Source organism: Drosophila nasuta, chromosome 3 (genome assembly GCF_023558535.2).
Source record: "Drosophila nasuta strain 15112-1781.00 chromosome 3, ASM2355853v1, whole genome shotgun sequence".
NCBI lineage: Eukaryota > Metazoa > Arthropoda > Insecta > Diptera > Drosophilidae > Drosophila > Drosophila nasuta.
In genome coordinates, this window is record NC_083457.1 from 46,811,337 (window position 1) to 46,837,302 (window position 25,966).

General features: G+C 36.2%; 2 protein-coding genes across 4 annotated transcripts; both read left to right on the forward strand.

The window, feature by feature from the left end:
* The first annotated feature begins 6,541 nt into the window (after positions 1–6,541).
* On the forward strand, positions 6,542–22,214 carry LOC132792836 (sensory neuron membrane protein 2). 3 transcript variants are annotated; one of them, XM_060802335.1, is made up of 10 exons: positions 6,542–7,836; positions 14,240–14,397; positions 14,457–14,604; positions 14,705–14,837; positions 15,355–15,407; positions 15,978–16,238; positions 18,215–18,647; positions 21,459–21,577; positions 21,642–21,767; positions 21,823–22,214. In XM_060802335.1, exons 1-10 carry the CDS (start codon positions 7,726–7,728, stop codon positions 22,000–22,002), a joined length of 1,722 nt encoding a protein of 573 aa, XP_060658318.1. In that variant the 5' UTR covers positions 6,542–7,725; the 3' UTR covers positions 22,003–22,214. The 3 variants fall into 3 exon arrangements, with proteins under 3 accessions (XP_060658318.1, XP_060658320.1, XP_060658319.1); XM_060802336.1 differs by lacking the exon at positions 15,355–15,407 and having other exon boundaries at positions 6,546–7,836; positions 14,705–14,842; XM_060802337.1 differs by lacking the exons at positions 14,705–14,837; positions 15,355–15,407 and having other exon boundaries at positions 6,544–7,836.
* A 1,019-nt stretch (positions 22,215–23,233) lies between these two features.
* On the forward strand, positions 23,234–24,950 carry LOC132791534 (uncharacterized). The gene is made up of 2 exons (XM_060800496.1): positions 23,234–24,762; positions 24,828–24,950. Exons 1-2 carry the CDS (start codon positions 23,382–23,384, stop codon positions 24,860–24,862), a joined length of 1,416 nt encoding a protein of 471 aa, XP_060656479.1. The 5' UTR covers positions 23,234–23,381; the 3' UTR covers positions 24,863–24,950.
* Positions 24,951–25,966: the final 1,016 nt, after the last annotated feature.

Genomic DNA, 25,966 nt, shown 5'->3' on the forward strand with positions numbered 1-25,966 from the left:
CGAAACTCAAACAGAACTGAACTGAAACCGAAAAAGCTGAGCACGACGAAATGCAATTTGAGCGTTGCACGAATGCGATTATGTTGCTTCATCATCATCATCAACAACATGCGGGGCCAACTCCTTCGGCTCTCTCTCTCTCTCTCTCTTTCTCACTGACTTTCTCTCTCGGGCAGTCACGCGCCTTCAACGAACACAGAAATACCGATGACGATGTTGCCACGAAGTGCAGCAGCAACAACAGAACAGAACAGAACAGAAAGAAAAAAAAACCCAAATAAAAATAGCAACCCCGAACCTTAACCCCTTCTCTTTGTATATGTTTTTTGTTACCTGATTTGGGTCTACGCTCGGTTTATGTTTTGATTTTGCACAGCGCGAGCAAGGCGCGTTCAACGCGGCGTATGCGTATTATTATTATTATTATTACTATGATATGCCTGCAGACAAAAGCATAAAAGACACGGCTCGAGTCGTGGATTGCCTTGAATGTGAATATGTGTTGAGCACAATTTCTAGCGCCTTCTTCGCGCCACATAGATTCTCATTAGTTTACACACAGCACAGCACAGCACAGCACAGAAAGTGGCCTCCAGAAGTGCAGGCTGTGTGCATTGCGTCCTCGGTCTGACAGCTGCGAAGGACAACGATGTGCGATATGGCGATATGCGATGAGAGCACATCCGTTTGCTCAATAATTTATTTTTACAACGCAGTTGAATTTTTTTCTTGGCATCTGCATTCTTGTGGAAAATCTCAATTTAATGCAGACTGATTAGCCAAGAATGCCAAGAATTTATCACTTTTCTATTACCTTCAGTTCATTTCATTGTTGGTCGATAATCTGGCACAAATGAAGTGCCTGCAATATTCAGTTTGGCATTCATTATTTAGCCACAAATCCCAAGCAATTGGCTTAGTTGAAGCTGAGAGCTAAAACCAGTTGAATGGGTCAAGCTCTCCAAAAGTAGTCAACGTAGCCAGCCAGCCAGGCAATTATGTAGAATTGCTGTGCTGCAGGGCAACATGAAAAACTGTGGCAGAGTCACAACACAACACACAACACATGTACACTCCTCATGTGTGTCCTGTGTCTGGCTGTGAGCTACACTTAAGCCTGTGGTGAGCGCCTGTCGTTTGTGCCGCTTATTGAGAGCAATAGACAAACAGACAGGCAGACGAACGGAGACAGACGGACAGACAGACAGACGGAGGAGAGGAAGCCGAGTGACAGAACGAGGCAACAATAGGAACAGAGGCAGCACATAAATCTTTTAGCACTCTATATGACACAGTTTTCAAAGGAAAAGAAGATGGGACTGCTGCAACGTCACGTTGCTCATCAATCGGTCGCTCACATTGGCCCTCAGTTTGCACACTGAAAAAAACGACCAGTCAAGAAGATTCATCTAAAAAATTGTGAAGACGAAATTATTAAAACTAACAACATTAAACTGAACAAACTAATATAACGAAAAACTACTGAAATGTATACTTTGTATACCGATATACTACTACAATTAAAATATATCATATAGTAAAAAATGCACTCCAAATAAATACAAACAAGTAAGAAAGTTACAGTCGAGTGTGCTCGACTGTGAGATACCCGCTACCCATTTTTAATAAGGGCCAAATATTGCGGAATTATTTTCAAAATATACCGAAAATACTAAAAAAAATACTAAAAATATACCAAATGATATGTTTGGTATATCGATACAGGACACCATTCAAAATATACCACAGACGGCACAATGTACCAGATTGTCGCCCAAAACAACTAAAAGCCCTAGTAAGTAGGCGTTTTTGCCCATACAAAAGTATTTCTTTAATAACTTCCACAATTTTTATCTGATCGCAATTAAATTTTCAGAAATCATAACTACTATAGTAATTATTGTATATACCAAAATTCGCAACTCTAGCTTTAAAATTGCGCTTGTTATTTGATTTTTTTTGATTTGCGGGGGCGGAAGTGGGCGTGGCAAAAATCTGAAACAAACTTGATCTGCGTGCAAACATAACAAATGCTATCGAAAAAAAATTATAGCTCTATCTCTTATAGTCTCTGAGATCTAGGTGTTCATACGGACAGACGGACAGACACACAGACGGACAGACGGACATGGCTATATCGTCTCGGCTGTTGACGCTGATCAAGAATATATATACTTTATAGGGTCGGAGATGCCTCCTTCTACCTGTTACATACATTTCATGCCGGCACAAAGTTATAATACCCTTCTACCCTATGGGTAGCGGGTATAAAAAAGTGCTGCATTGTTTTTAAAATACACCAAATTAATATACACCGACAAATTGCGAAATCATACTAATATGAATATTTGGTATATTAATATACTACTACATCGAAAATATAACATGCTGTATAAAATACACTCCAAATATATTCAATACAGTACGGAAGTATTGTTAAATTTTACCAAATTAATATACCGAAAAATTACTGAAATATACTGAAATGAATATTTGGTATATTTACATACTACTACAAAGAACGTATGTCATAAAATATAAAATACATTCTAAATATATCCAAAACACTGGCGTGTTGCTTCCAAAAAAATACAAATTTAATATACCGAAAAATACTGAAATACACTGAAATTAATATTTAGTATAGATGAATGAAAATATATCATACTGTGTAAATTATACTCCAAATATATGCAAAACAGTGTAGTAGTATTGTTAGAATATACCGAATTAATATACTATAAAGTATAAAATACCAAATATATGCAAAACAGTATTATTAAAATATACCCATTTGATACAAATAGAAAAATATACAGATAAATAGGTACAGATATTTGATAAAAAGATACCATTGAGTAAAAAATATACCATATTGTCAACTAAAGCAATTAACATGTGTCAACAGCAACCGTCTTTGCAATATAAAATTATTTCTGCGCGGTTCGATGATGAGTATTTCGTAAGTTCTCGAAATCATGATTCATTCTCATACTTCATGATGTTAGCACTATTTTTTCAGTGCAGTTGCTTGTCTGCTGCAATGTCCATGCACCTTTGAGTGCCCCCTTAGACGATGACAGCCAAGCGATAAGCGGTCGAGTCGAGTCTGAGCTGAGCTGAGTAGATGAGGCACTTTGAGCTCATGTTGATGTTGTGACCATGCCTGGCAGCCACAACAATAAGCATACGCCATGTTGCTCTCATTTGTTAGTCGCTTGCCTTTTCATGCCGTTTAATCCATTTGATTGCAATTTAAAGCGGGTAGGCAAAGAATACGCATACGCCCCAGTGTACAAGTTGCAAAGCATAATACAAATTAGAAATGCATTCCGAATCGCCAATAAACAAACTGAAAACTTCTACCAGCACAATGTCCTTGTGCCAGTTGGCAATCGTTGAGCTCTCCGTCTGACTGACTGGCTGAGCGAATGAGTGAATGACTGAGTGAATGACTCGCTGCCTGACATCACCACGTATCAAATTATCTATAAATTGCATTTGCCGGCGCACGCCATCATCGATGAGGAGGATATTTTTGCATACTCGGTGTTGCCTTGCCTTGCCTTGTGTCGTTCGTTTTGAGTTAGATTTGATTGTTTTTTATTGTGCGCCTGCCGTGTGAAATTTCATACTTCATTCATATCAAATGTCACACAGATTGCGATTTATACATTATAATCGCATAAATTCGAGGCACAATACTGCCAAAAAAAAAACAAGTAAGAAAGCTACAGTCGAGTGTACTCGACTGTGAGATACCCGCTACCCAATTTGATTAAAGCCAATATATTTTGCGGTATTATTCTCAAAATATACCAAATATACTGCAAATACACTAAAAATATACCAAATGGTATATGTGGTATATCGATATAGTACCGCATTCAAAATATACCATGGACGGCTCAATATACCAGATTGTCAGCCAAAGCAACTCAGACCCCTAGTAAGAAGGGGTTTTTGCCCATACAAAAGTATTTCTTTAATAACTTCGACAATTTTTATCTGATCGCAATCAAATTTTCAGGAACTACTATAGTTATTATTATATATACCAAAATTCACAGCCTTAGCTTTAAAATTACGCTTGTTATTCGATTTTTTTGATTTGCGGGGGCGGAAGTGGGCGTGGCAAAAATTTGAAACAAACTTGATCTGCGTGCAAACATAACAAATGCTGTCGAAAAAAAATTATAGCTCTATCTCTTATAGTCTCTGAGATCTAGGTGTTCATACGGACGGACGGACAGACACACAGACGGACAGACACACAGACGGACAGACGGACATGGCTAGATCGTCTCGGCTGTTGACGCTGATCAAGAATATATATACTTTATAGGGTCGGAGATGCCTCCTTCTACCTGTTACATACATTTCCTGTCGGCACAAAGTTATAATACCCTTCTACCCTATGGGTAGCGGGTATAAAAAAGAAAAAAGAAAAGGTTTGTTTGTTGCTCTGGGTATTTACTCGAGATTTGAATTTAATTTTCAGGTCACACAAAGGAGGACACGTTGAGTGTGTGTGTGTGTGTGTGTGTGTGTGTGTGTGTGCGTGTGTGTGTGTAAGGATGTGCCAGTTGCTTTGCTTTGCTTGGTAGTCAAGTGACAAGCAAGGCATAAAAAATGCAATAAATATTTAAATTGCGATATCAACGAACTGCACGCAAATAAGAAACAGAAACTGCAACTGAAACTGGGTTCAGGGCCCTTCAAATAAAAAACTAGGCTAAATGTGGATAATGCTGCAAAATAATTGAAAGAAACGTAGGTGCAGCAAATGTTGCCGGCAACATTTTTAATTGCCACTAAGAAATGAGAAAGCAAAAGCAGTCTTAGAAATAAATAAATAATTAATTACATTGCTTAAGAGATTCTCTCTTGTTTGTTGTCAGTAGAACTGAGCTTTAATTATACCCAGTACCGAAAGGGTAGAAGGGGGTATAAAATATATGCATTCTTGATCAACAGCCGATATGGTCTCATGTCGGTCTGTCCGTGTGAAGACTTAGATCTCAAAGACTATATGAGATATACTACATTTTTATACAAATATACATACATTTTGGTATATTTCCGAATTTGTTCGGTAGATTAACTTAATACATATATTTAAATGACAATACCTTTTGTTCTGCTTTTAGTTCATGGATATACCAAATATATACTTTTCTGTATATATTTGTATTTTTCAGTATATACTAATCTGACATTATTAAAAAAAATACCGTTGATTTTTAAAAATTTCAATATTTCATGGATATATTAAATATTCAGTTCATTATACTTCACTGCTTTTTGGTGTATTAATTTGGTAAATTTAAAAGACAATACTGCACGGTTTTGCGCCTATTAAAATGTAGAAGTTCATGGATATACCGAATATACATTTTGGTATATTTCAGCATTTATTTGGTATATTCATTCGGTGTATTTTAATGATAATACAGTACTGGTAATTTTTATTTCATGAATATACTAAAAATATACCTATACTACTATTTTTCGTTATAATAATTTGGCATATATAAAAACACTGTTTTGCTTTTATTGATAACAAGTAGCGGGTATCTAACAGTCGAGCACACTCATCCGTAGCTTTCTTACATGATTTTCAATTCGTTTAATATTGAAAGCTTTACATTTTTGCACAACAGCTAATGCAAAAACGGCAACAGCTATAAGAGAACCGTCACTGAACGGCAATTTATATTAACCACAGCAACAGCTACAGTAATAATAACAGCAACAACAACAACAATAAGAGTTGTAAATTAACAACAACAACAAACAGCAGCAGCAACAACAGCAATCGTGTCAAGTTCAACAAAAGCTTCACCCGCTGTTGAATCTTTTATTTTTAAAATTCGTGGCACGCACAAAACCCAAAAAAAAAAAAAACAGTAGAAAACCTGTTAATGCGTTAGTTTTGCTTGTCTGTCATTTTTTTTTTTTTTTTTGCCATTCAAAAAATGCACCCACGCGGCTCTTGAAGAGCGTCGCAGTTGTCACAGCGAAAAAGAGAGAGAGAGAGCACAATTTTGCCGAGAGAGATGTGACCTTAAAAAAAAAGAGGTTGATAAAAATGAGGATACACAAAATGTTGTTTTTGGTTTAAGCTTGGCACACACCTAACATAAATTAACGCAATTTTTGAGCAAACTCACAAAATTAAAAGCGAAAAATGTTAGTTGCACTAATTTGCTAATGGGTCGCCCATATTTTTATAAGCGAATTACACAAAAAAGCACAGCATAAAAACGTGTTGCTCATCAAACAGCAACACCAACAGCAACAACAACAACAACAACAATATTACAAGCAACAACTCAACGAGTCGCAGCATCATTAAAGACACAAGTCCCGGGTCAGTCGAGACACGATTTCAACTCTTTTTCAGCTGTCGAAGTGAGCGCCACACTTCGTTATCGCATTTTTTCGCTCTCTCTGCTTCCTCTCTCTCTTTGTCTGTTTTCACAGGGCTGTGTGCAGACGTGATCGCTCAGAGGGCTTCGAGGGTGCGGACAGACAGAGAGAGAGAGAGAGAGAGAGAGAGGAGGTCGTCAACTCAACTCAGACTGTTGACGCCGCTTTGCTCTGAGCTTGTCTTGAACTTTGGCAGTCGTTTACGGTTGTTCCATGCGGCGCGTTGTTTCAACCGCGCAACGATCTCCGAGTATATCGCCTATCGTCTATCGCCTATCGCTTAGTCAAATTCCCGGTAATTAAGAGCCACAAAGTGCATATTGTACTTACCCAGTCTCGACGTTGTTTTAGGCCTTCTTTTTTTCGAATTCGCGTGTGTTCGTTAAATAAATGTATTCCGATTTAATCGGTAGCCTAAGCTATAACTATCCTGGCCCAGATACAAATCTGAAACCCTATTACGCTAACTTCGTGTGTGGCCATTGTTGTGTTTAAGTGTGTATGCTTCTACATGTGTGTGTGTGTGTGTGGTAGAACAAATAAATATGTGTCGCAATTATCTTGAGCTGTCAGTTCGTGGATGAACTTCAGCGCGTCACAAGTGTCGACCCAATTAAAATATTTGTACCACACACGAAATTATAAGCAAAAAATTAACGAAAACAACAAAAAAATAACAAAAAGCTTTCACCTAACAAAGCAAACGAGGCGAAATAAACTCGTTTTTTTTTGGCGCTTTTACTACGACAAAAGACATTATAAATTACAATATTTCTTATGTACCAAACTAAACCGAACCAAACCGAAGTGAACGAAGCCAAAGCTAACCCCAACAGCAGCAACATCAGCAGCAGCAACAGCAGCAACAGCAGCAACGCCGACAACATCAACAACGCATCGCAGCCGCATTCAACAACTTGTTTATTTCAAAACATATAAGTATATATAACAAAAGGCAAAACCTGAAAGCGCGTATATCTTATAAATAGTGCGCTTTGTTTCGGCACCCCAACAACAACCACAACAACATCGGCAACAACCTCAAGCAAACTGTCTTGACGTAGGTCAGGCGACTTCAACAAGAGCTCCGAAAAGCTGTCCCAGTAAATAAACCACACACAAAACTATGCGCTGATTAAAGCTGCCGGCTAAATTCAAGATTCGAGATTCAAGTTTGAGATTGAGATTGAACTTCAAGCAAATACCTTAACAGTTACACCAGCAATTGGCCGATGGCTTAAGACTCGATCTCTCTCTCTCTCTCTTAAAAGTTTTGAATTCGCCAAATCCAAAATGATCCATTGGTCATTGATTGTGAGCGCCCTGGGCGTCATCATTGCCGGTTTGGGTGGCTATTGTGGCTGGTCGCTGTTTCCCACAATGATTCACAAAAAGGTCGAACAGGTGAGTGTGAAATTATAGCAAAATAGCGGATATGCGATAGAATTGGGCGTCAACCTAAAGTTAGTTATTTTCCATGATTACACAAAGTGCGAGCAAATAACACAACTGAGTAATAATACGAATGAGAAAGACTTTGAGCATCGCACAACAAACAACTTCTATTTGCATCTTTCTCACAATCACAACCCACAGAAAGTAATAGCTTTTGATTATTTAAAACGACTCTTGCATACTCTACATTCAGAAGAATAGCATATTTGATTTAAATGAATCTTTGAGATTCACACTTTAGCTCGTAAATAGAAAACTAAATAAATAACTTATATGTGAACATCTCTTACTTGGAAATACACAATGACAGTTCTCAGAAAGTAGTAACTTTTGAGTATTTAAAAAGATTTTAGCATACTCTACACCCAAAAGAAAACAGTTTAAATATGAATTAAATGTATATTCTTTCACTAAGCATCGCATTTTAGCTGCTAATGAGAAAATAAAATAAACAACTCCTATTTGAATCACCCTCTCACAATGAAAGCTCTCAGGAGAATTTAATTTTTTAAAACAACTCTTATACACTAAATCCAGACGAACTCAGCTTACATTTGATTTATTTGAAATTCACACTTTAGCTGCCAAACAAATAACTTCTATTTGAATGTTTCTTATTAGGAAATATACAATGATAGTTCTTTCTTTTCAGTATTTACAACGATTTAGAGTATGCTAAAAGCATAATGTTGCAGTTTAAATATAAATTTGGAAAAGTCTCCTTTCTGTGCGAAATGAAAAAATTAAAACAAATAACCTCTACTGAAAATCTCTCTATTACAAAAACAGCTCATTGAACTTGACAGCTTTAACATTTTCAATGCGAAAATTTAATACCCTACATCTAGAAAAACAATACAAATTCTCAAATTCCCTTTAGAGACAATTTCCAGTTATTTTTTTGTATTTTATTGTTTTTTAAATACAAAATACAAATTTCGCTTTAATTTCTACGTAAATTTTCTATTCAACTGTTAATTTTTTTTTACTATTCTTTTTTAGTTAAGTGTTCTCTACTATAGTTACTATAAAATATATAAAATAGTCACTATATTAGGGAAAATTTATCTAATATAGACAGCGATAAAATTAAAGTTGAAACATTGAAATTCCAAGTCATACTTTCCAAAGAAAAGTAATAAAGCAAAATAATATAAATGATAACATGCAATATATGTAAAATAATGTGCCCATATCTGGCTTAATAAAAAGTATTTATTATCAAACAAATCAAAATGATTTATATTCCCTATTTAATGACTTATTGGCCGTTTTAATTGTTATTCATTTAATAAATAGAGGAGTTTGCAATCGATTTATTAAATTAATAACAATTATAAACGGCAAATAAGTCATTAAATAGGGAATAGAAATAGGGAAGTTTATTGATTTTGTGGGTCATCGAATTAACTTTCACTCAAAAAGGCATTCCATTTGGATGATTGGAAATTCTAAAAGTTGTAGCAATCACATAAAGCACTTAGGCTGGCTTCTAAGCATGACCTTCAATAGAACACGAATGCATTACATTCCAAATGCAGTTAGCTGTAGGCAGGCTGGCAGGTACAACTAACTCATTACCATTACCACTGTCGAGGCGATTACCAAATATCTCTCAACGATCTACAAAGTTACGCCACCAGCGAGCGAGCCAAACAACGCTTCATTATCGTCATGAATGACACTGCAGAACATGCTAAAAATGCATTCGCAATTGTTTAGGGAGTGTTTGCTATAATTGCTGCAGCAAACATGATAAAAAATGCAACGAAACTAAACTATATTATGTGCATTATTCAATCGTAACACGACTTTTATTCTATTGAGTGTATCGAAAGGTTTTGTATAAATAGCTGTGAAATAAAAAGATGAAACATTTTTGAGAATTTTTCCGCTAAAAAAAACTTTTCTAGAAAACGGCTTAACATAATATTCCATCTTAAGTTTTATTGCATTAAGAAATAACTAAATGTCATATGAAAAATCAGTTTCTGATCAGATCATTACCAATCAGTTATTATACCCGCTACCCATAGGGTAGAAGGGTATTAAAACTTTGTGCCTGCAGCAAATGCATGTGGAAGGCAGAAGGAGGCATCTCCGACATTATGAAGTACATATATATATTCTTGATCAGCCGAGACGATATGGCCATATCCGCCTGTCCGTCCGTCTGTATGAATACTATAAGAGATAGACACATGATTTTATTTCTATAGCACAGTCGTTTGGTTGTTTGGTATATTTCACTACTCTATGGTATTTTTTAATGTATAGTATTATCAATATACCAAATACAGTCTTCGGTATATTTTAGTATTTTTGTGATATATCAATTTTAACAATACCATAAACCAAATATGGACTTTTGTATATTTTAGTATTTTTGTGGTATAATATGTCAATTTACCAAAAATACTTTTGGTACATTTTAGTATTTTTTGTATAATATATCAATATGCCAAACATACTTTTGGTACATTTTACTATTTTTTGTATAATATATCAATATACCAAATATAATTTTAATTATCAATATACTGAATATAAGCTTCTGTACACTTTTTGTATTTTATTAATTTGGAATTTTAGCTTTATTCAAAATGGGTAAAGGGTATCTCACAGTCGACCACACTCAGCTGTACTTTTTTCTACTTGTTTTTAATTTTGCAACTACGGTACTACTTTTTACTTGTACGAATTCCAAACTTAGATACAACAATTCTATAAAAAAAAACCTAATACGACTGCAGCCAAATGTCCATCAACACAACGGCATCCATCACATTTTTAGAATGCCGACTAAATTGAAATAGCAAAACGTAAAAAGAAAGATATTCGACTGCATTTTCCCCGAAAGCAATGAAAATGTCAGAAAGTCAAAAGTATAATCCCCCACTCTACATAGAAGATTCTAATTTATGTCTTTTACAATTTGACTGACGATCGCGTTGTTCTAAATATGTTCTTCTATGTAGACTAATGGTTGATGGATCGACAACATTAGTTTAAGTTCTCTGGGTGAGACAAGGTGAATAAGTTGCTGGGCTTGGAAGGGGGAGACTGAGACTGAGTCATTGCCAGATTCACTTCACAATTCAGTTGGTGTTTTATTGTGAACGTAATTAGAATGCGCACATCGCTTTTTAATTGCCTTATGGCCCTGCCCATGGCAGCCGAAGTCACATTAATTGCGCTCTTAGGGTTGTCGTTGTACTTTTGGTTGTCATGCTTTGGGAACCTCGAATCGTAGAAGTCACTAAAACTTTAAGCGACCTGGCGCCCATGACAGAGGTCAACTCAAACCATGTTTCACTGTTTTTTTTTGCTGTTTTTTACGAGCCATTGAAGTTCCGTGTCTTGCGTATCATTCGGATGCAATCTAGAATGTGGTTAAAAGCCAGGTTAAAAAAAAAAGTTAAGCACCTAGTTTTTAAGGCTTTTGTCGCCTTCAAGTTGAAGGCGAAACTTGGCTTGTAACAACAAAAACAAAGCAAACAATTTCTATTTGGAATTCAAAGCAAATCAAATAAAGCCAAATTGAAATTCAAAGCACTTCAAGTGCCTCGATGGTCAATTGCTGCTTAACCGAAGTTTTGTGTTTATGCAATGGCTCAACAGACATTGACAATTACAATTATGTATCGCATGGCGATCTAGAAAGCAGAGGCAATTAAATATTACGCATACGCCGAATTGACCCCAACGCTGAGCACATTCTGAACTCATCATCAGCCATGCGACAGACAGTCTTCAAAAATTTCAGTCACGTTTTGGCACTCGCTTTGGCTTTGATTTCTTGTTGTTGTCGCTTGTCGCAGTTGTTGTTGTTGCTTGTTAAAAAATGGTCAATTTCGCAATAATTATTTTGTTGCTTTTTTTTGTGCTGTGTTGTGTTGTTGTTGATTATTATTTTGTTTGGCTGCCAACTGGATTTTGGGCCATTGTCAATGCGTGTGCCTCCATCTTCGACTCTCTTTCTCTTCACGGTTTTGGGGTCGCTCTTAAGGTTAATCAATCGTTTTGTATGCTCTTCGATCGTCGACTGCGCAGTCGCAACACTCCGATTGTTTTGCCGATAGTCGTCGATAGTCTGCGACGGTCGCGCTGCGTGTGCATTGACCTTGAGTGTCTGCCTCTGTTTGTATTTTTTTTTATGTTATGGAGTTTTTTTTCGTCGAAGATTTTTGTGTTTTTGACAATTCTTTAATTGTACCATGTACGTGGCTTGAGTTTAACCCCATCATAAAATTATATTGCTAGTCATGTTCGCTCTTTTTTTTATTTCTTTGCCAATTTTTTATGTTTTACCTTATAAGGGAATCGTGTACAGTTGCTAAGACTTCTAGTCAAGGTGCTGCAAAGCTGTTAATTGCAGCACAGGGCTAAAGTTGATATAAATAATACATGAAGTAGCTAATTTTAAATCGCCAATTCGATATACTACCTAATGTCTATTAGTCAGAATTTCATAAATCTATAGAAATTACATTTTATTTGCTTTCTTGTTTTTACCAATTTTATTAGTTTGCCCCATTTCACAATGTTTCTTCTAGCGTCGATCACTCGCTTCATAATCAATTTTCTAATTTCTTCCTTTCGATACTTTCTTACATTATTAGGTGCTGTGTAATATGCAATTATTACATATGTAATTTAAGTGTTGAGTAGTGCTTAACGGTAACTTCGCTGAAGTGTTGTATAACTATTGAAGATTAAAGGTTACTATAGAAAGCAACTCTGCATATCCGTATACTTTAAATATACTATATATGTATTATATACTACAAATGTACTGAACTGTAAAGTTAATAGTATTATATATATATTACATACTACAAAAAATATACTGCACTGTAAAGCTTTTGGTACATGAATTTAAATATATGAATTATGATCAAATTGGATTATGATCTCGTGATCATTGATTCTAAATGCATATAATATTAGTTAACTTTGGCTTACGCAATTTTATCAATGCTAAAGTTATTTCAAATGCACATTAATTGATTTGTTTTTGTGCGCAGTTCAATGCACCGAAATGTCAACGAAAACAAATATTAATAACGCCTCAGAAAATAACACAAATTAGAAGACAACGTATAATGATCAAAAATTTTAATGCAATGAGTGCTTGAAATATTTGCGCTGTCGTTGTCGTCATTATTTCAACTCTCATTATAAATGGAAGAAGCAAAACCAAAAAACAAAAACTGGTTCACAGTCTCGACAGTTTGGCGATGTTGATGAGACTTTTATGGTCACTAATTCATCATCATATTTGCCGTCTTATTTCTTATAGTATGTGGTTAGACGGCAAATAAGCAAAAAAAGTAAATGCTGTTTAATAAATAATAATTAACCCACGATTGGAAAAAAAAACTCAACTGACAACGTGTTGAGAATTTATTTATGATTTAAGAACAAATTAAGTTGCAAATGTGATTATCATTTTTCAAATTTCTGGAAATTTTAGATTATTGTGTTTTATTACTAAGATAAGTCGTTAAAGTAGAAAAGTTTCAATATTTCTTTAGACTTTTTCTTCCTTCTTTATAAATATTGATTGTTAGAAGTATTCCTTTTCATCATTTAAGCGTTGCCTTTAAACTAAACTAATTTATTACAATCTTTGCAAATGTTTTATGTTTCTTATATCGCTAAGCTAGAAATCCTCAATGGGGCTTTAGCTTTTTTTTCTTCTCTTTAAACATTGATTGTTAAAAGTATTCCTTTTTATCCTGGACACATTTAAACTAAACTAATTTGTTAAACTTTTTACAAATTATATTTTATGTTTCTATTATCGCTAAACTAGAAAAGCACAATTGGCCTTTAGCCTCTGTTCTTCTCTTCGAACATTGATTGTTATAAATATTCCTTTTTCATTCTTTACGCCTTGAATTTAAACTAAACTAATTTATAAAAATCTTTTCAAATTATATTTTATGTTTTTTTATCGCTAAACTAGAAATGCTCAAATGAACTTTAGCCTTTTTTTCTTTTCTTTTGGCAGTTGTGAATATCCCTTCTTTATGCTTTATACTTTGTCTTTAAACTAAACTAATTTATCAATCGCTAAACTAAAAATCCTCAATTGGCCTTTAGCCTTGTTTAAACATTGATTGTTATAAGTATTCCTTTTTTTATTCTGGACACATTTGAACTAAACTAATTTATTAAACTGTTTACAAATTATATTTTTTGTTTCTATTATCGCTAAACTAGAAAAGCTGTAATGAGCTTTAGCCTTTTTTCTTTTCGTTTGGCAGTTGTGAATATCCCTTCTTTATGATTTATACTTTGTCTTTAAATTAAACTAATTTATCAATCCTTTTTCTCTCATCTCTAGAGCGTCATAATTGCCGATGGTTCTGAGCAGTATAAACGCTTTGTAAATTTGCCTCAACCGCTTAACTTCAAAGTCTACATTTTCAATGTGACAAATCCTGATATGATACAACACGGCGCCATACCAATAGTTGAAGAAATCGGACCTTATGTTTACAAGTAAGAGATATAGTTTGGTGTAATAGAAAAAAATGCTAATATAATATCCTTTTTCGCAGACAATATCGACAGAAGAAGGTGAAGCACTTCTCGAGAGATGGATCAAAGATTACTTATGTGCAGAATGTGCACTTTGATTTCGATGAAGATGCCTCAGCTCCTTACAGACAAAGCGATCACATTGTGGCCCTCAACATGCACATGAATGTAAGTTTAGTATATGAATATACTATATACCCCAAGTACTATCTTAACTATATATATTACAAATTGAGATTGATATAACTTCTGAACACATTCTCCACAGGCCTTTTTGCAAGTATTCGAAAGAGAAATCACTGATATCTTACAGGGTTTTGCAAATAGATTGAACTCGCGTCTCAATCGCACACCCGGCGTTCGTGTTTTAAAGCGTCTGATGGAGCGCATTCGAGGGAAACGTAAAGTAATTTTATTTACTACTAATTCTATAAAGAGCCAACATACAATGTATATTGAGTGCATGATGGGTTAACATTTTATTTATGGTATACGGATTCGGTTTTGATTAAGTCTAACTAACTACACATTGACCTGAATTGTTTTTCGGTTAAGTAATGGATACTTCGAATACAAATTGTTTGACATCAGATACAATCTGTGACTTAATTTGCCTTCGCTTTGTTCGGCCTCTGATGAGCGTCGTTGATAAGTGAATCGATTTTGTTATTAATTACGATTCCAACCTGGGCAAATTATTATGTGCACTTACCCTTACTTGTAGCTAAAGAAGTTCAGGGCTGTAATATAAAAGATAATAACTATCAAACAAAGGTTAAAATGTTGCTCTAAAAATTTATATTTCTATTTCCAAAAACTCACCTTGGCATTTAAGTCTCGAGACTTAACTTGAGAACTTGAGACTTGAATGTCATTTGAGGTGTTTTCATGGATAATAACGTTAATAACTAATTTTAGCACCCTTTAGCTGGGTTAACGGCATCTTAATCAGCCTTATTGAAGATGTCAAAGTAAGTTTAAAATATTGTTTGTGTGACTTTATCTGTCACTCCTCTATCTGACAGTTCGCCTGTTGTTTTTATCAATTCCTCGGCTATGCATGTTTATTATTAATTACGAAAGTTGCTCATTAAACTCAAGTTCATACACAGACATCACACATCACAACAGCTCATCATCAACTGTTATTCATATTGATTGGCATGAACCTTGGCGAAGATAGAGAGAACTACTGCCAAGTGTAAATATTATATATATTTTTGATAAATTGACAAACTGTATATCTCAGACTCGAATCGACTCGTTCAACTAACACACAGCTCTAACACTCCTAACTCTCCTTGTTATTTGAGTAATTAATAATAACAAATTTTGTACCCGCCTGCTGCCTGCCTGCCTGCCAATTAACTGCCTGTTCCATTGCTTACAGCCAAAACGCTTTAATCGCCTTTAACAAATTAACAACATATTCTACAATTAATTATGCCGCTACTGCTTTGACGCCTTTCCTGGTTTTTGGCTCATTTCAATATTGAGATTTTGCTCATCTCTTTGACTTTCTTCAATTTCACTTTTTGCAGTCTGTGCTGCAAATTGGCGAGAATGATCCTGGACTGGCGTTGCTTCTGGTCCATCTCAATGCCAATCTCAAGGCTGTCTTCAACGATCCGCGCTCCATGTTTGTCACTACCTCAGTTCGAGAATATCTCTTCGATGGCGTCCGCTTCTGCATTAATCCTCAGGGAATTGCCAAGGCCATTTGCAATCAGATCAAGGAGAGCGGCTCGAAGACGATTCGAGAACAGAGCGACGGCAGTTTGGCCTTCTCCTTCTTTGGACACGTGAGTAGCAATTCAAATAGACCGAGAATTCCCCTTGATTGTTTAAGTATTTAAAATAGTCAAAGCTAATTCAACCTAATTTCAATTTTAATCTTTAATATGGGCAAAAACGTCTACTTACTACGTAACTTAGTTGCTTTGACTGACAATCTAGTATATTTTGCACTATATGGTATACCATAGAATATACCAAATCAATATACCGCAAAAATACTAAACATATATGTTGAATGCAGTACTATATTAATATACCTAATATAACATTTAGTATTTTTTAGAATTTTTAGAAATTTCGGTATAGTAATTTAGTATATTTTGAAGATAATACCGCTTTTATTCACAGTCACAGTCGAGCATACTCAACATATTTAAGTATATTATCAATTATATTACTTGAACTGCTCAGAATTAAATTTGACTTTAAAAAAAATTATTCAATTTGAATCAATTAATTTATCCTTTTTGGCATAGAAGCAAAAATGCCATCAGTCCACAATTTCACTCCATCGATATATTTGTTTGAATATAATTTATAGTTAATGAATTTCGTTTAATTTTAGTTTTATTTGGACATGTAATTAGCAATCCCATAAGCATATTCATTTGTTTTGTATTTTAATTAAGTGCTTAGATTCATTTTAATTTCTCTATATGTTGACAATCAAGTAACAATTCAATTAGATCAAGAATTCCATTTGCCTTTATTTATGTTTTGCATTTAAAGAACTTGAATTTAATTTCCATTTTATTAAACTTCCAATTTCATTTATAAGAAGAAACTAAGTAGCAATCAGAGCAATTATTTATTTGTATTTTAAATAAGTGCTCGAATCAAAGTGACATTTTTATTGCATTTCTAATTAACTTAGTTTGATGTTATATTGATATTGTTTTCTAAGTGACAATTCAACCAGATATTTTTATGTGCATTTTAATTAAGTGTTAAAATACTACTTAAAATTGTTTTTATTTATTTTTACATTTTGATTGAATAATTGAGCCATTGTTTTTATTAGTATTTTTTTTTTCTCAGACTCTAATCGACTTAGACAGCTACTTCTTAACTAACACAGATAGCATCTAACTTTTTTCATTGGCAATTTTCTTTCAGTTCTATTTTTAATTCAAGTTTGACTATAATTGGTCAGATACAAAATTGTAAAATAGAAGAAATACTTTTGAATGCCAAAAACACATACTTATTACAATTCTTAGTTGCTATGGCTGACAATCTGGTATATTTTGCACTTTAAAGTATTTTTTGAATATTGTACATATATATAGCAAATGTAGTCTTTGGTATATTTCTAGTAATTTTGCAGTATATTAATTCGGTATATTTTTAAATTATAACCGCAATGTTATGCTTTTAGTCAACCTGAACATCTGCTATCTCATAGTGGAGCACACTCGACTTTAGCTTTGTTACTTTTACCTTAAGTGCTTAGTTTCCAGATAAATTCAATTGCAAATTTGTTTAATTTATGAAAATTGAATTAGCTTTGGCTTTTTCATTTGCTCTGATCCTTTTTCAAGTTAATTACAATTTTATTGCAACTTAAATTTAATTCAAATAAAATTATCTATATTTCTTCAGCTTTTAGTTCAATTTAACTTTTGACATTGCGATTCCTTATCTTACACAATTCCCTTTGAATTCCAAATTTAATATCCTATTTATCTGACTTAAGTCTATATAACTCGATTCTATACATTTTCCTTTCAATTCCCAATTTAATATCTTATTTATTTGACTTAACTTTGCGATTCCTGATTTAATATCCTAACATATTTAACGTACTCAACTCTGTACAACTCAGCTCTATTCATTTTCCTTTCAATAACCAAATCAATATCCTATTTATCTTACTCAACTCTGTACAACTCAGTTCTATTAATTTTCCTTTCAATTCCCAATTTAATATTCTCTTTATCTTACTCAACTCTATACATTTCGTCTACCCTCAATTTAACAGAAAAATGGTTCTGGCCACGAGGTTTATGAGGTGCACACTGGCAAAGGCGATGCGATGAAGGTGCTGGAGATACAAAAACTAGACGATTCGCACAATCTGCAAGTGTGGCTCAACAGCAGCAACGAAGGCGAGACTTCGGTCTGCAATCAGATCAACGGAACAGACGCTTCTTCATATCCACCATTTCGACAAAGAGGCGACTCGATGTACATCTTTAGTGCGGACATTTGTCGCTCTGTGCAGTTGTTCTATCAGTCGGATATACAGTATCAGGGCATACCCGGTTTCAGATACTCTATTGGGGAGAACTTTATCAACGACATTGGACCCGAACATGATAACGAATGCTTCTGTGTGGACAAATTGGCGAATGTGATCAAACGGAAGAACGGATGTCTTTATGCAGGCGCATTGGATCTGACAACCTGTTTGGGTAAGTGTTCATTCAGTCTAACACCTCGATTTAATTAAAGTGTTGCTGGCTCGATAAGTGGTTCAGAAGCTGAGCAATTTAAATTTAAAATCTCGCTTAGCCATTTGAATTTAATTACCACTTTATTTACGAGTAGCAAAGTGTACATTCGACAACTTTGTGACTCCGATATTCGATATTTGATATGCTAACGATCTTTTGGGCCCCATTAGTATGGGCATTAATTAGTCTAACCCCCCGCAAAGATAGTTAGTTGACTATCTAATTATCTAGCCGCGTTTGTCACAGCCAAAATTAAACCCCAAGCGACGAGTATCAACTTTCAGTTTCAGTTTCAGTTTCTGCTTCATCAGCGCGATAATTTGAATAGACACAAACAAAACGCGACGAAGAATTATATGCAAAACAATTCTAGAAAATCCGGAAATGCTTGACATGCTTGTTTACGCCTTGGCGTGTTTGTTTTGTCCGATGATTATACTTTATGTTTTATGCTTGATATGCTAATTTTTTCAGTCTGTCAGCTACATAGACTACTGTGAATCCGCCCTCGCCCAGCAGCATCCGCTTTATTGCAGAAATATGTTTCAATTTTTATTACTAACATGAATCCAAACTCCGATCGAGTTCACTTTTGATATCGATTTTTTATATGTTGATTTTATGCTAATTGTAGGTGCAAAGTCAGCTCGTAAACACACAGCTCATTAAAATCGACACTAGCAATAAAACTTCATATAATATCAATAATTATTTCAAGCATCTTTAAGAACTTGGGATTTGCACACGCGCAGAGCAAAAAAAAAAATACTCGTAACAAAAACGAAACAAATTGCAATTGGAGCACAGCTGTGTGGGTCGAATTAAAGCACTTAACGAAGAGTCTCGAGTCTACACATTCAAATGTGAAATGTGTATTTTAGAGTACTATTAATTTTTTATTTTATTGCTGTTTAGTACACAGAAAAAAATCTATTGAAAAGACGCAGAATTAAGCATGAAAACATTGGAAAATATTTATTTTTTAAATACCTTATGGTATTTTTGGCAAAATAGTATTTTTATTTTACTACGAACATCTTTTGGTATTTTTGAAAGAATAGTGTTTTTATTTTACTATGAACACCTTCTGGTATTTTTGAAAAAATTGTATTTCTGTTTTACTTAGTACACATTGGCATGTTAAATGAGTATTTTCGAGTACTATTTATTTTTGACTTTATTAAAAAAAAAAAGGAAAATTTCGTAGAATTAAGCAAAAAGCGGTCTATGTTTCTATTTTCATTTTTCCGAGTACGCATTAAAATGTGATCTTTGTATTTCAATATTACTATTCATTTTTAATTTTATTTTAAACGATAAAAACGAAAAAGACCGCAGCAGTATCAATATCTTGTTAATTCAATTATTAAAATAGTAAAACTGAAATGTTTAACTTTGGGAATAAAGCGGTGTCAATATCTGATTAATCCCGAACTATAAAAATACTTTTAATTCCTACTGGAATCCTACATTCTGAATTAAAATATAATACCATATGGTATATTTAGTATTTTTCATATACTGAATTTTTGGATAATATTATTTTAGTATTTTTATATAATTATTCTGAATTGAAATATAATATCATATGGTACATTTAGTATTTTTTATATACTGAATGCGTGGATAAAGTTATTTTAGTGTTTTTATATAATTAGAATTTATTGTAATCAGTCTTACTTAGTGGTTTAATTCATCTTACGAAATACATTATACCGTATCGTGCAGCACTTAAACCAAAAACCTCAAAAGAATGATTTGCGACAGCTCTATAGACTGAGCTTCGATTCAATTGTCCCAGAATCTTATAGTCCAGTATATTTCGTAAATTTTTTTATTTCAATACTCAACACAGATTAATTTGACAGCATAATACTGAATGCATACTTCAAAACTCAAACTAAAATTAAACTTGAAAATGCTTTATTATCTTAAGCACTTTTTTTTCTGTGTAGTCTTTGCATTCCATGAGTTTCGAATTACTTTCAGAGTATTTATTGTGCGGCATCCTAGATAAATGTGATATTCTGTCGTTTATTGACCCATTCCAATTTATTGTTAATTTCTTAATTAACACTTCAAACAAGCAGTTGCAGATCCCAGCAAAAAAAACATGAACAGAGAGGAATAAAAAGCACAGACACAATTTGTATTGCGCATTTGAAATGAAAAGTGTTGACGGCTGGTTTTATGGCTTCTGAAGTGCTCATCGGCTCATTATGATCTTCCTCGAGTGCGCTCTACAAATTGAAGCATTAAATTCCATATTCTTCATTTTTTATTACGAGTATTTCTCGTATTTTATTTTATTTGATTTTTCTTTTTATTTTTTGTTTTGTTTTGTTTGGGTGTTTGCTGGACGCACGTTTCGACTTGAGATTCTTGGCTTTTAATTGGCAAAACGTGAGTTAACAGTTTCATCAATAAGCGTTTCTCGAATGTTTGCTCAGCCCGACCATATGAGGAAACTCAGACAAATTGGTTCAATGCTACACAAAAAAAAAAACTAAATAAATAAATACTAAGTAAACACAAAATTGAATCTTTACTTCCGCACTATGCTGTGCTTCACTGTACTTGAGATGTTTTTTCTCTTTTTATTTTTTTGGTGATTCTCAGTTCAGCGATCCATTGAACTTGCGATATATTTTGATGTAAATATTTGTATCTTTAATCCAGTTTCAATATATTTTAATTGGAATTTCATGCAAAATTTTAATGGAGCATATTAAATGAATAACGATTAACGATTAATGATGATTATTGCAGATGCGCCCGTCATTCTGACGCTGCCTCACATGCTTGGCGCCTCGAATGAATATCGAAAGATGATCCGAGGCCTCAAGCCCGATGCCAAGAAGCATCAGACCTTTGTGGATGTGCAATCGGTGAGTGCCTTGAACTAAAGTTTTATCATCGTTAAAGTATTAATCGAAAGTGCATTTAATATAGTTAACGGGCACGCCATTGCAAGGTGGCAAGCGAGTGCAGTTCAACATGTTCTTGAAGAGTATTAATCGCATAACGATCACCGAGAATCTCACAACGGTGTTGATGCCAGCCATTTGGGTCGAGGAGGTCAGTCAACTTAGCTTAATTTAATCTGATTATTAATTAACATTGAAATTCACAGGGCATTCAGCTGAATGGCGAGATGGTAAAGTTCTTCAAGAAGAAACTGATCAACACGCTAAAGACCCTCGACATTGTCCACTGGGTTGGATTATGTGGAGGTCTAGGAATCGCAGCCATTAGCCTGATCTACTATATATATCAGCGGGGCAGACAAGAAGACGAGGCGCCAGTGAAGTAAAAAGTCGATGAAAGAGGAGGCTAAAGCAACTGTTATGAATGTATTTTATTATTACTAATTATTATTATTATTATTAATATTATTATTGTTGTTGTAATAATCGATGTAACAATTTGCTCTAATTGTCTACGAATTTGTAAATAATTTATTGTTTAAATGTGATTTTATTATATTGTGATTTAGTGTGTACTAAAAATTGTTGAATAAATTGAGGAAAGAACAACAAGAGTGTTTTATTTCTTAAAAACTTTTAAGTGAGTAATCTTCTAAGGAACTCGCAATTTATACGACAAACAAACCGAAAGAAAAACCACAAAAATCACTTTAGTTGGTCTCTGTTTACACCTTGATCAAAGCCGAGAGCCAAGTTCAAGAGCGACAACATAAAATATTCATTAAATGAATCAATCAATGGCAACACACAAACCAAAAGAAAAAAGTTCATTAAAATTTGCGCAAAACTGCTAATTAAATCATGCTTTAAATACAGTTGTTAAAAAACCTGTAGACATCGTTTCAAAGACCTTTTCTTCATAGCTTTTTTTTGGGCAAGAGTTGATGATTGACCAAGTCGAATGTGTGTGTATGCAAACATGAAATTGCTTGGCAAGATCAACAATCAACAATGCGCCAAGGTGTTCACATTCAATGGGTGATTGAGACAGCATTTGACTGTCTCTCACTTCGATTGACAGCTTTTGCGCTGCGTAACTGGCAAATTGCTCAAACTGTGATCAACTGTCAACTGATCGTTGCGACTGATCGTTTGGGGCGTGAGAAAAGGCGTTTTCAAAACTCAATCGCGCAATCGCAATCGCGATCGTGATTTGGTTTCTCAACTCGTTCTCACTCTGTTAAGCGTTCTAAAAAAAAACGTTGTCTAATAATTTATTGTAAATTAATTTCATTAGCTAATGGCCACAGAACTTTCGCATCTTTAACGATCTGTCATCTGCCTTCCTTTCTCTCGCGCGTGGACACTTTAGACAAAGTGTCATTTAAGCAGACAACAAAAAAAGATCTGTCGAGAACCTTTTTACGTTCCCAAAGCGAGCGCTGGTCAATAATTATGCAATATATATATAGACAGATAGATAGTCAAGCAGACAGACAGTCGGACAAAGCTACAACCAGTTTGCCATCTCTCGCTGTCGTCATATTCAAATCGCCATCAACTTTAACTTTGGGGCCCAAGATGAGCTCCCATCTCGTCTCAGTCGACAACGGAACGCGCAAACGCACGCAACGCAACGCAAACGCGTCGAGTGTGAATTTTTCATCTTTTTTTGAAATTAATTTACAATTTAAATTCGTCGACTAAGGACTGCAAAATATAAAAAGCTCGAACGTCGCGATCTTTGGTGTCAAAGCAACGCGAGATGTCGTCAACTCTGCTTCGAATCCCGCTGCTTGTGCTGCTGCTGCTTCAGCTTCAGCTGAGCTCGGGAAGAATCTTTGAGCGTTGTGAATTAGCTGGACTCCTGCAGCAACGCTATGGACTGCCGCCGTCTCAGGTGGCCACCTTGGTCTGCATTGCCCAGCACTCGAGTGACCTCAACACCGCAGCCTTTGGCGGTGGCAGCGGTCCAGGTGGCGGCTCCCACGGCATCTTCCAGATCAGCGATGTCTACTGGTGTTCGCCACCGGGTCAGGGTGCGGGTTGTGGATTGAACTGTGCTTCGTTGAGGGATGATGACATTGCCGATGATGTTTTGTGTGTGAGGAAGATCTTTGTCGAGCATCAACGCATCTCTGGCGATGGCTTCACAGCTTGGCAAGCTTACGGAGCTTATTGTCGCCAGGATGCGTCTTCGTATGTGAGTGGATGTGGCTTAGCGGGTGCTCCTCACAAAGCGTTGCAAGTGGCTGCCTCGTATCAGCAACCACAGCAAGCAACAACAGCTGTTGGCTATCATCATCAACAGCTTTATCAACCAGTTGCCCCGTCCTATCATCGACCTCAGGTTCAAGGAAAAATCTACAGTCGCTGTGAACTCGCTCAGGAACTTTACTATCAACACAAGCTGCCCATGCAACAGATTCCCACCTGGGTGTGCATTGCCCAGCACGAATCCTCTTACAACACGGCAGCAGTGGGTCGCCTCAATGCCGATGGCAGCGCTGATCACGGATTGTTTCAGATCAGCGATCTCTTCTGGTGCACACACGATCAGCGCGGAGGCAAAGGATGTCGCGCCTCTTGCGATCAGTTCCTCGACTCGAGCATTGCGGATGATGTGCAGTGCATTCGTCGCATTCACGAGGAGCACACGCAAATCTCTGGCGATGGTTTCACCGCGTGGACTGTTTACAATCGGGACTGTCGCAATCAGCACTACGAACAGGTTGCTGCCTGCTTTGCCAAGCCTCAGGTGGTCTCCCATCATCCGAATGCCATTGAACATTCGGGAGGTGGTAAAATTGGCAGCTATGCTTATCAGGCGGCAACCACGCCCAATCCTTACTACCGCCCCAGCACGAAGGTTGTCTCATATCAGGCCACCTCCAGCTATCAGGGCAATCCCTTTTTACGTCCTCGTCTGCCTCAGTCTTCGTCGGTTCAGTCGCATCCCAATGCAATTGGCTTTGCACAGAAACCACATCAAGTGACAGCCGCAAATCCATTGCTCAACTACAAACAACAACAACAACACACAACACCTAAACAACAATACTACCAACAACAACTACACTATCAACAGCAACAACTACACTATCAGCAACAACAACAACACTATCACACGACACTCAAGCGAGCTGGTAAAGTTTATACACGTTGTGAATTGGCCCAAGAGTTGTATTTCTCACACAAGTTTCCCATGCAGGATTTAGCCACTTGGGTGTGCATCGCCGAGCATGAATCCTCCTTTAATACGGCTGCTGTGGGTCGACTCAACACCGATGGCAGCGAAGATCACGGCTTGTTCCAGATCAGCGATCTCTACTGGTGCACACACGACGAGGGAAGCGGGGGCAAAGGTTGCAGCATCGATTGTAGTCGACTGCTCGACTCGGATATCTCCGATGATGTGCAATGCATTCGGACTATCCATGAGGAGCACACGCGCATCTCGGGTAATGGCTTCACTGCGTGGACTGTCTATAATGGACACTGCAGGGAGCGGAAGCCAGACGAGATCGCCAACTGCTTTGAGTCCGGTGAGCAGCCGAACAAGTTAATCACACCAGCTTCTCCCCAATCTAAGCCCAAGCCCAAACCCAAGCCTAAGCCCACAGGGAAGATCTACAAACGCTGCGAACTCGCTCAGGAACTTTACTACCGACATAAGTTGCCCATGGAACAGATTCCCACCTGGGTCTGCATTGCGGAGCATGAATCGTCCTTTAACACTGCGGCTGTGGGTCGCCTCAATGCCGATGGCAGCGAAGATCACGGCTTGTTCCAGATCAGCGATCTCTACTGGTGCACACACGACGAGGGAAGCGGGGGCAAAGGTTGCAGCATCGATTGCAGTCGACTGCTCGACTCGGATATCTCCGATGATGTGCAATGCATTCGGACTATCCATGAGGAGCACACGCGCATCTCGGGTGATGGCTTCACTGCGTGGACTGTCTATAATGGACACTGCAGGGAGCGGAAGCCAGACGAGATCGCCAACTGCTTTGAGTCCGGTGAGCAGCCGAACAAGTTAATCACACCAGCTTCTCCCCAATCTAAGCCCAAGCCCAAACCCAAGCCTAAGCCCACAGGGAAGATCTACAAACGCTGCGAACTCGCTCAGGAACTTTACTACCGACATAAGTTGCCCATGGAACAGATTCCCACCTGGGTCTGCATTGCGGAGCATGAATCGTCCTTTAACACTGCGGCTGTGGGTCGCCTCAATGCCGATGGCAGCGAGGATCACGGCTTGTTCCAGATCAGCGATCTCTACTGGTGCACACACGACGATGAGGGTGGCAAAGCTTGTCACATTGAATGCGATCGTCTGCTCGACTC